Source organism: Acipenser ruthenus, chromosome 10 (genome assembly GCF_902713425.1).
Source record: "Acipenser ruthenus chromosome 10, fAciRut3.2 maternal haplotype, whole genome shotgun sequence".
Taxonomy (NCBI): Eukaryota; Metazoa; Chordata; class Actinopteri; order Acipenseriformes; family Acipenseridae; genus Acipenser; species Acipenser ruthenus.
Genome location: NC_081198.1, coordinates 52,751,488 through 52,763,342, shown reverse-complemented (window position 1 = coordinate 52,763,342; position 11,855 = coordinate 52,751,488). Strand labels below are relative to the sequence as shown.

Sequence of the window (11,855 nt, the reverse complement as noted above, 5' to 3'; positions counted from 1 at the left end):
CTTATTAATGGGTAAGGGGTTTCTTATAATATAACCTCTTATTACTCATTTTTTTTTATACATCTTTAATAGATTTTCAGTATTTCAGGTTGTCGTTCCACTTGCATTGTATATATCAGTGTAGCAGTGAGTTACGAGGGCAAGGCGTTTTAAAATTCGTGTCTCCAATAAGATTGAAAAAATATCTTAGAAAATTGTTCATGCAAAACGCGTCATAGTTAACTTTCAAATTGACATCGATTACTATTGTGTGTTTTGTAAAAACAAACTGTATGTTCTGTGCTGGTGCTGTATGTAATGAATCTGTTTGAAAGATGTTCTGTGCTGGTGCTGTATGTAATGAATCTGTTTGAAAGATGTTCTGTGCTGGTGCTGTATGTATGTAATGAATCTGTTTGAAAGATGTTCTGTGCTGGTGCTGTATGTAATGAATCTGTTTGAAAGATGTTCTGTGCTGGTGCTGTATGTAATGAATCTGTTTGAAAGATGTTCTGTGCTGGTGCTGTATGTAATGAATCTGTTTGAAAGATGTTCTGTGCTGGTGCTGTATGTAATGAATCTGTTTGAAATATGTTCTGTGCTGGTGCTGTATGTCGGAGGATTCTGAATTGCAGGTAACATGGATATTGTATTGCTAGTCGATTCTCCAGCATCGCTGCAGTATAGTTTGTATTGTTTGGATAAGGAAGTCCCCAGTGTGTTTGTTTTTTATCCCACATATTGTATTTGATAATATATCATAAATGAGGTAGTTAGTCCGGTAAAAGCTGTATCACCACTCATTTTCTCATAATATTATAACTGACGTGGACTTCACTAAGATGGCCGACGCCGGCTTCACCAAATGGTGACGTTATGCTGCATCGGCCATCTTGGATTTGCGAGTGAACTGGTGACCACACTTGATCTGGTCTGGGCTGTACGGCACGCGTTTAATCACAGAATAAACAATTCATTCATAAGAATGCTCGCTGGCACAACGAGGATACAAGAGTATTTGACACCGCATATGAATATACTTTTAATGAGGGTAAAATAGTAATGCAGTAAATACTGCAACACAAAAACCTTCCGATCGTCGCCGCTCCGGAGAATGTTGCGCAGTATCCCGAGCCCTCGGCCGAGAGAGAGAGCTTGCAAGTGGGGTAGACACTGAGAAACCCTGAGACACACGGTTATGGACCTAGCCCAATTGCTTGTTCGTTTTTATTAGTATCCTTCGGTTAAATGTGTTCGGTTGTTGTATTTGTAAAATCTGGCAGGACAATACGCACCCAGTTGCTAAGTAACGGCGCTGTTATATTGTGTGTTATTATTGTTTAATAACGGTGTGATGCGAGTAACTACCTGGTGACAGGACTCTGTGTACACGCTTTTGATTATGACGAGTCACAGGTACATGGTCGTCTAGTTACTGTTATAAACAACATCCACGACCGCGCTGCCGTGATGATCGACCACCGCCCCGGGGTTTTGAGTCCGCAGAGCCCGAGAGAGCCGCTGGGCTCCACCGAGCTCTCCATGCCCCGGGACCGAGTCTCGCTTCAGAAAAGCAACGTGTGCTCTCGCTCCTACTTTGTCTTGGTCATGGTGTTTGTGCATGTGTACATAATCAATGTCATCGCGTTGCTGCTCTACGTGCATTACAACAACGGCCCCGGGGACAGCTCTGCTGTGGATGGCCAGGACTCTGCTAACCCGTCCTTCAGTAACAGCGGGGCCCACCCGCTGCCCGTGAACCCGGATCCCGGGCCAGACGCCATGTATCTCCCTCGCCTGGAAGGCATCAAGGTATGTGTCTCCCGAACCGAGAGGATCTGATGAGAAGTGGCTGTTTACAGACAGTGATACAGGTGCAAAGAGAAGCTAGACGAACATTCTACTTAGCTTTGTTAATCTTGCGTAATTGTAATCACTTTGTTTCAGATAAACGTGACGCGCTGTATGCTGCAGATGTGCGTTGCAGGGTAGATTGACAGTCGCCGTAGCTTTTATTGTGGGGTGTCCTATGTTAGTAATGTTAGCCACTTCGCTCTAGGCATTCATTTCAGTTTAGTCGCTGCTTTCCTTATAGCGTTTAAAAAGTAACACAACCAAATGGCAGAGCTGGATTTTGAGCGCCTTATTCAGCGTGACCATTAAACAGGCTTGGTTATCTGGTACCTTTGAGAAGCTGCTACATAGTAAGCAGCACGTAAAACCTTCCTGCGACGTCACGCTCGGATAATTTGATTGCTTAAGTCTGAATCTTATAAGTAAAAGTGGATGAGTGGTTTTAGAGAAGGTGCAGATATATTGATTAATGAATCCACAGTCGGAACAATTCAACACAAAAGCAAATTCCATTTTATTAAGCAACAGTTAATAATTCTAGTATTACACATTTCAGCCCTAACACTTACAGAAGGCTTGCGATTTCAGTTGAGCGTTTCCTATTACCTGCTAAAAATACTACACTTATACACTAACAATGTCATAATTACAAACTGTGACAAAGTTTCTTTGCTTAGTATAACTTTGAACACGGTTCTGTGTTCCTAACACTGTCCTGGTGGATAAAGCACTCTCATAACACAGAGTGTTGAAACAGGACGGCCCCTGTAGCCAATGGTTAGGGTGTCTCTTTCTCCCTTGTTACCCTGGGAGGGCCCGAGGGTGGTTCCTCTCAGCTGTGATTTCACTGTGTGCTGTTCTTGTGTGTGCACAGGTGGGACATGTACAGAAGGTGGCGCTGGTGCCAAATAAAGTCCACGAGCTGAAGACGCTCAGCATGAAACCCCTGCTCTTCGGTGAGTGAGCAGCACAGCGCAGACCGTCGCGAGCACAGCGCAGACCGTCACACACAGCGCAGACCCTCACAAACACAGCGCAGACCCTCACACACAGCGCAGACCCTCACAAACACAGCGCAGACCGTCGCGAGCACAGCGCAGACCGTCGCGAGCACAGCGCAGACCCTCACAAACACAGCGCAGACCCTCACAAACACAGCGCAGACCCTCACGAGCACAGCGCAGACCCTCACGAGCACAGCGCAGACCCTCACACACAGCGCAGACCCTCACAAACACAGCGCAGACCGTCACACACAGCGCAGACCCTCACAAACACAGCGCAGACCCTCACACACAGCGCAGACCCTCACAAACACAGCGCAGACCGTCGCGAGCACAGTGCAGACCCTCACAAACACAGCGCAGACCGTCGCGAGCACAGCGCAGACCCTCACACACAGCGCAGACCCTCACAAACACAGCGCAGACCCTCACACACAGCGCAGACCCTCACAAACACAGCGCAGACCCTCACAAACACAGCGCAGACCCTCACACACAGCGCAGACCCTCACACACAGCGCAGACCCTCACAAACACAGCGCAGACTGTCGTGAGCACAGCGCAGACCCTCACAAACACAGTGCAGACCGTCGCGAGCACAGCGCAGACCCTCACAAACACAGCGCAGACCGTCGCGAGCACAGCGCAGACCGTCGCGAGCACAGCGCAGACCGTCGCGAGCACAGCGCAGACCGTCACGAGCACAGCGCAGACCGTCGCGAGCACAGCGCAGACCCTCACAAACACAGTGCAGACCGTCGCGAGCACAGCGCAGACCCTCACAAACACAGCGCAGACCCTCACAAACACAGCGCAGACCCTCACAAATACAGCGCAGACTGTCGTGAGCACAGCGCAGACCCTCACAAACACAGCGCAAACCCTCACAAACACAGCGCAGACCCTCACAAACACAGCGCAGACCCTCACAAACACAGCGCAGACCCTCACAAACACAGCGCAGACCCTCACAAGCACAGCGCAGACCGTCGCGAGCACAGCGCAGACCCTCACAAACACAGCGCAGACCGTCGCGAGCACAGCGCAGACCCTCACACACAGCGCAGACCCTCACAAACACAGCGCAGACCCTCACACACAGCGCAGACCCTCACAAACACAGCGCAGACCGTCGCGAGCACAGCGCAGACCCTCACGAGCACAGCGCAGGCGCTCACAAACACTCACAAGCGCAGCGTGTGCATGTGAGGGTGTAATTGAATTACATCTTCATTCACTTAAAAATCACATCAGTACAGTGATAGTGTTTTAAACAGAGAGGGTTCTGCCTCGCTTCAGACTGCTCCCCAGTCACACTGCAGTTACCAGTGTAACCCTGAACCTCTCCCCCAGAGATCTCTGGCTTCCTGTCTGATGAAGAGTGTCGTCTCCTCATTCACCTGGCCAAGCTGAAGGGGCTGCAGGAGAGCCAGGTGATGATCCCAGAGGGAGGGGACGAGCTGGCAGAGCAGCTGGAGATCAGCCAAGAGGAGATCTTCAATCTGCTGGACCACAACCAGGACGGGCAGCTGCAGCTGCAGGAGGTACAGGGAGCAGAGCATTGTGCTATACACAGAATATATATACTAGGGAACAGAGCATTGTGCTACACACTGAATATATATATATATATATATATATATATATATATATATATATACCAGAGCAGAGCATTGTGCTACACACAGAATATATATACCAGGGAGCAGAGCATTGTGCTACACACTGAATATATATACCAGAGCAGAGCATTGTGCTACACACTGAATATATATACCAGAGCAGAGCATTGTGCTATACACAGAATATATATCCCAGGGAACAGAGCATTGTGCTACACACAGAATATATATATACCAGGGAACAGAGCATTGTGCTACACACAGAATATATATACCAGAGCAGAGCATTGTGCTACACACAGAATATCTATATACCATTGCAGAGCATTGTGCTACACACAGAATATATATATACCAGAGCAGAGCATTGTGCTACACACAGAATATATATATATACCAGAGCAGAGCATTGTGCTACACACTGAAAATATATACAGACGTGCTCAAATTTGTTGGTACCCTTACAGCTCATTGAAATAATGCTTCATTCCTCCTGAAAAGTGATGAAATTAAAAGCTATTTTATCATGTATACTTGCATGCCTTTGGTATGTCATAGAATAAAGCAAAGAAGCTGTGAAAAGAGATGAATTATTGCTTATTCTACAAAGATATTCTAAAATGGCCTGGACACATTTGTTGGTACCCCTTAGAAAAGATAATAAATAATTGGATTATAGAGATATTTCAAACTAATTGGTTTCTTTAATTAGTATCACACATGTCTCCAATCTTGTAATCAGTCATTCAGCCTATTTAAATGGAGAAAAGTAGTCACTGTGCTGTTTGGTACCATTGTGTGCACCACACTGAACATAAACCAGAGAAAGCAAAGGAGAGAGTTGTCTGAGGAGATCAGAAAGAAAATAATAGACAAGCATGGTAAAGGTAAAGGCTACAAGACCATCTCCAAGCAGCTTGATGTTCCTGTGACAACAGTTGCAAATATTATTAAGAAGTTTAAGGTCCATGGAACTGTAGCCAACCTCCCTGGGCGCGGCCACAAGAGGAAAATCGACCCCAGAGTGAACAGAAGGATAGTGCGAATGGTAGAAAAAGAACCAAGGATAACTGCCAAAGAGATACAAGCTGAACTCCAAGGTGAAGGTACGTCAGTTTCTGATCGCACCATCTGTCGCTTTTTGAGCAAAAGTGGGCTCCATGGATGAAGACCCTGGAGGACTCCACTTTTGAAAGAAAAACATAAAAAAGCCAGCCTGGAATTTGCTAAAATTTATATTGACAAGCCACAATCCTTCTGGGAGAATGTCCTTTGGACAGATGAGTCAAAACTGGAGCTTTTTGGCAAGTCACATCAGCTCTATGTTCACAGATGAAAAAATGAAGCTTTCAAAGAAAAGAACACCATACCTACAGTGAAACATGGAGGAGGCTCGGTTATGTTTTGGGGCTGCTTTGCTGCGCCTGGCACAGGGTGCCTTGAATCTGTTCAGGGCACAATGAAATCTCAAGACTATCAAGGCATTCTGGAGCGAAACGTACTGCCCAGTGTCAGAAAGCTCTGTCTCAGTCGCAGGTCATGGGTCCTCCAACAGGATAATGACCTAAAACACACAGCTAAAAGCACCCAAGAATGGATAAGAACAAAACATTGGATTATTCTGAAGTGGCCTTCTATGAGTCCTGATCTGAATCCTATCGAACATTTATGGAAAGAGCTGAAACTTGCAGTCTGGAGAAGGCACCCATCAAACCTGAGACAGCTGGAGCAGTTTGCTCAGGAAGAGTGGGCCAAACTACCTGTTAACAGGTGCAGAAGTCTCATTGAGAGCTACAGAAAACATTTGATTGCAGTGATTGCCTCTAAAGGTTGTGCAACAAAATATTAGGTTAACGGTCCCATCATTTTTGTCCATGCCATTTTCATTTGTTTTCTTATTTACAATATTATGTTGAATAAAAAATCAAAAGCAAAGTCTGATTTCTATTAAATATGGAATAAACAATGGCGGATGCCAATTACTTTTGTCAGTTTCAAGTTATTTCAGAGAATTGTGCATTCTTCGATTTTTGTGGCGGGGTACCAACAAATTTGAGCACGTCTGTATATATACCAGAGCAGAGCATTGTGCTACACACTGAATATATATACCAGAGCAGAGCATTGTGCTACACACAGAATATATATACCAGAGCAGAGCATTGTGCTACACACAGACTGTATACCAGAGCAGAGCATTGTGCTACACACTGAATATATATAAACACACAGTTTGCTGTCTTGTTCTTACCTGATGCAGGTTCTGACCCGTTCGCGTGTCCGGGACGGGATCTGGCTCACTCCGGAGAACGTGAGGGAGATCTATGCAGGGCTGAAGGCTGATCCTGATGGGAACGGTGAGGGAAGCGGCAGCCTCTGTTAAAGGAGCTTCCAAAGTGCAACCGACTCAATGGGGTTCTGTACACATTTTTTACATAGTTGTGAAAAATAATTTTAAAACAAATCATATTAATATGTCCAAATCTAGAAAACAGTAAAAAAAAAAAAAAAAAAAAAAAAAAACAGAAAGAAGCTAGATGAAGTAGACGGTGGTCTTGGCTCGTGTCCGTCACTAGATGAAGTAGACGGTGGTCTTGGCTCGTGTCCGTCACTAGATGAAGTAGACGGTGGTCTTGGCTCGTGCCCGTCACTAGATGAAGTAGACGGTGGTCTTGGCTCGTGCCCGTAACTAGATGAAGTAGACGGTGGTCTTGTGAGTGATGAGTGCTCTGTGTTGTGAGTGCTCTGTGTTGTGAGTGATGAGTGCTCTGTGTTATGAGTGCTCTGTGTTGTGAGTGGTGAGTGCTCTGTGTTGAGTGGTGAGTGCTATGTGTTGCGAGTGGTGAGTACTTTGTTGTGAATGATGAATGCTTCTGTGTTGTGAGTGCTCTGTGTTGTGAGTGAGTGCTGTGTGTTGTGAATGGTGAGTGCTGTGTGTTGTGAATGGTGAGTGCTCTGTGTTGAGTGGTGAGTGCTATGTGTTGCGAGTGGTGAGTACTTTGTTGTGAATGATGAATGCTTCTGTGTTGTGAGTGCTCTGTGTTGTGAGTGAGTGCTCTGTGTTGTGAGTGGGGAGTGCTGGTTGTTGTGACTGATGAGTGCTCTGTGTTGTGAGTGAGTGGTGAGTGCTCTGTTGAGTAGTGAGTGCTCTGTTGTGAGTGAGTGGTGAGTGCTCTGTGTTGTGAGTGAGTGGTGAGTGCTCTGTTGTGAGTGAGTGGTGAGTGCTCTCTGTTGTGAGTGGTGAGTGCTCTGTGTTGTGATGAGTGCTCTGTGTGTTTGAAATGCCCCCAGGGATGCTGAGTGTACAGGAGTTTAAGAAGCTCAATACCAACGCCTTCCAGCAGTTCCTGCAGCAGCGCGGAGTGGAGAAGAGCCAGCTGGTGCGCAACAGCAAGCACACCTGGCTGTACCAGGGGGAGGGGGCACACCAAGTGCTGAGGCAGCTGCAGCAGAGGTGAGGGGGTGCTGGGGCAGGGGAGGGAGGTGAGGGGTCAGCACGGCTGTAGGGTATTGCAAGTCACTTTTGTGTAAGGTTTGCAGATTTTTACTTCACTGTCTCACTCTTGTTGGCAGAGTGACTCGTCTGACACGCCTGCCCCCTGACATCGTGGAGAACAGCGAACCGCTGCAGGTGGTGCATTACCAGCGGGGGGGGCACTACCACGCTCACCACGACAGCGGGCCTGTGTACCCCGAGACTGTCTGCTACCACACCAAGCTGGTAGCCAACGCTAGCACCCCTTTCGAAACTTCCTGCCGGTGAGGCACTCACTGCATTATCGGCATTGCCTGGGAGCCCGAGAGAGGGCACTGTGCTGTATCTGTAATTCCCTGCTAGTCCTAGAGAGGGCACTGTGCTGTATCTGTCATTCCCTGCTAGTCCTAGAGAGGGCACTGTGCTGTATCTGTCATTCCCTGCTAGTCCTAGAGAGGGCACTGTGCTGTATCTGTCATTGCCTGCTAGTCCTAGAGAGGGCACTGTGTTTTGATTCCCTGCAATTCCTATAGAGGGCACTGTGTTTTTATTCCCTGCTAGTCCTAAGGAGAGTACAGTTGGGGTGACACGCTGATTCTCTGCTGTTCTCAGGTATATCACAGTCCTGTTCTACCTGAACTCTGTCCCTGGAGGGGGGGAGACGACCTTCCCAGTTGCCGATAACAGAACATACGAGGAGCTGGTGAGGGGGCGTGTGTGTGTGTGTGTGTGTGTGTGTGTGTGGTTCCAGCAATTATTATGACCGATAATTTTGGTCTATATAATTCCTAGGTTTTGTCCACTTCATAATGTATATAGATTAAACAGCATTGCCTGGATTGACTGTCATGACTGATCGTGTGCATGCTCCCAGGACCAGACTGCACCCTGCAGTGTTTACGGTGTTTGTGAGGACAGTGCGAAGCTCTGTGTCTGTTTGATGTATGCATGCAGTGTTTACTGCAGCAGGGTTAGTGTGTGTGCTGTGTTTGTATGAGGACAGTGCGAAGCTCTGTGTCTGTTTGATGTATGCATGCAGTGTTTACTGCAGCAGGGTTAGTGTGTGTGCTGTGTTTGTATGAGGACAGTGCGAAGCTCTGTGTCTGTTTGATGTATGCATGCAGTGTTTACTGCAGCAGGGTTAGTGTGTGTGCTGTGTTTGTATGAGGACAGTGCGAAGCTCTGTGTCTGTTTGATGTATGCATGCAGTGTTTACTGCAGCAGGGTTAGTGTGTGTGCTGTGTTTGTATGAGGACAGTGCGAAGCTCTGTGTCTGTTTGATGTATGCATGCAGTGTTTACTGCAGCAGGGTTAGTGTGTGTGCTGTGTTTGTATGAGGACAGTGCGAAGCTGTGTGTGTGTTTGATGTATTCTACAGCTAGCCTGCCCTTGTGTACTGCATGCTGTGATAATGGAGGCAGTGCTGATGAAGCATGTGCTGCTTTGTGTTCCAGTCTCTGATTCAGAACGATGTGGATCTGCTGGACACCCGGAAGCATTGTGACAAGGGCAACCTGCGCGTGAAACCCAGCCAGGGCACAGCCCTTCTGTGGTACAACTACCTGTCTGACGGGAAAGGTACAGTGACCAGGAACACTGTGTGTGTGGATGGATGGATGGATGCATGCATGCACTCTACCTGTCCTCTGTGTGTGTGTGTGTGTGTGGATGGGTGGATGGATGCATGCATGCACTCTACCTGTCCTCTGTGGATGGATGGATGGATGCAAACATGCACTCTACCTGTCCTGTGTGTATGTGTGTGTGTGTGTGTGTGTGTGTGGATGGATGGATGGATGGATGGATGGATGCATGCATGCACTCTAGCTGTCCTCTGTGTGTGTGGTCACTAACCGGTCCTGTGTTTGTGCCTGCAGGCTGGGTGGGGGACCTCGATGAGTACTCTCTGCACGGAGGCTGCGTGGTCACTCAGGGCACTAAGTGGGTTGCTAATAACTGGATTAACGTGGACCCAGACTCCCGACGGCAGACTCGCTACCAGCAGCTCGTGTCCCGCCTGGGTGGGGAGGAGACTGCCACAGAGAGGCTGGAGGAGCTGTACCGGGGGATCCACGCAGACCAGAATCAGAACTTCCACACAGACCAGGACCTGCACCAGGACCTCCACACAGACCAGGACCTGCACCAGGACCTGTAGCAATCACTCGTCTATTGAGAAGTGAAGATGGGAACCAGCAGATCTCATGGCTGTGTGAAGCAGCATGCCAGCATGTCTTCAGAAGAGCCTTCTCTGGGATGCAACTGTAAATAGCCATAACTTCTTGTTTAGTTTGCAGTAGAACCTAAAGAGTTTCTCAGCTTTCACATCACTGCAGTCTTCTATGAACAGCTATGGCTGAAGGAAGTCTCCTAGCGTTCCTGTTTAGCTTTCATTTTCACCTGGTTGGTGGACAGATGTTGTAATTGCACTAAGATTCCAGACTCATGACGACAGCTATTTCAAAGTTTTCAACTTCTTAATCTGAGAGTTTCTCTGCGCCAGCGCCTGCTCTTGCTGGTGTCGATGCACATCATTGTGACTCGGGTTCAAACAGGCCTGGCAGGTTAATAAGGATTTCGGAGGGTCAGTGCTTGAGACCCTTAATGTTTACTGTGAGCTAAAAAAAATAAAACATTGTTAAAGCCAGGAAACACTGGCAAGGAGTTCTCACTAGAAAAAAAGATTGAAAGCACTGTAGTAACTGTCCTCAAAGCCAGGAAACACAAGGAGTTCTCACTAGAAAAGGAATTGAAAGCACTGTAATAACTGTCCTCATGTTGCTTCTGTAGTAATTTAAATGCAGGCGTGACTCGTTATGAGTGTTTAAACCCAGAGTGGAGGCCTGCGCTCGGGACAGAGATGTGACTCTCTTGTAACCTATAAAGGGTAGTGATGTCATGTTGCGCACCACTGCTGTGCAGCGCAGTGACCAGACTGATCTGGGATCATCTGTTTATATAGCTTTTTAAAAGTACAACATTCTGTGGCACCTACTGTGTTACACACCTAGTGTCCTCAAGGAATATATTCCACCCTGTACCCAGCAGAGCTGCATCAGTAATATTCCACCCTGTACCCAACAGAGCTGCATCAGTAATATTCCACCCTGTACCCAGCAGAGCTGCATCAGTAAGGATGGAGCTGATTTTGTTCAGTTAGAACACAACAGCTTAGAGGGGAGGCTTGCTGTGTGGCTGGCTGGTTATGTGGCTGGCTGTGTGGTTGACCGGCTGGCCGACTGGCTGGCTGTGTGGTTGGTTGGCTGTGTGGCTCCTGATCACCTCCCATGAAATACTCAGGCAGGGTGTGTTTAAACTGGCAGGCATGGCTAACACTGGGACTCAGCAGCATGGGTTTACTTGTTTGTTCATTTATCTGTTTGCTTATTTATTTCTGTATTTATTGATTTGTTTGCTGTGTTTGATTGTTGTGGTTGGTGTTACGTATTGATTTGATTTTCATGTGCACTGAAACACTTTGCTTTATTCCAATGATAAAATAAAGAGAATTCAAAGAAACAGATGTTGCAGTGTGTTGAGGAGGAGGGGTTACCGCTGGATCATTCCTGAATGCTACAGCATCTCTGCATACCTGGGTCTAAAGAGGAAGGAAAGGGGTCCTGCCTTCCAGCAGCTTTGTAAAGCCTGGCCATTCAGTACTAGCAGCGTGTAGTAAAGAGAACACATATGAGATCCATGTGTTCTATTTAGCCTTGTTGGGGTTTATTACTAGCCTGGCAGAAGCCTTGCTGGGGTTTATTACCAGCCTGGCAGCATTGTGATGCCAGTTAGAAACCCGAACAAGACCACTGCCAGCACCAGGGCTGAATAGAGACGTTCATATATATAGAGAGAGAGAGAGAGAGAGAGACGGCTTCAGTTGAGCTGCGCATGCTGAGCATGGGAGCTGCAGCATGCTGT

The 11,855-nt window shown here is 47.4% G+C and overlaps 1 protein-coding gene across 1 annotated transcript; it reads left to right on the top strand.

The window, feature by feature from the left end:
- Positions 1-419: 419 nt before the first annotated feature.
- LOC117401095 (transmembrane prolyl 4-hydroxylase-like) lies at positions 420-11,453 on the top strand. The gene is made up of 9 exons (XM_034001563.3): positions 420-1,791; positions 2,708-2,789; positions 4,191-4,381; positions 6,720-6,816; positions 7,751-7,913; positions 8,033-8,218; positions 8,547-8,637; positions 9,389-9,512; positions 9,812-11,453. Exons 1-9 carry the CDS (start codon positions 1,450-1,452, stop codon positions 10,090-10,092), a joined length of 1,557 nt encoding a protein of 518 aa, XP_033857454.3. The 5' UTR covers positions 420-1,449; the 3' UTR covers positions 10,093-11,453.
- Positions 11,454-11,855: the final 402 nt, after the last annotated feature.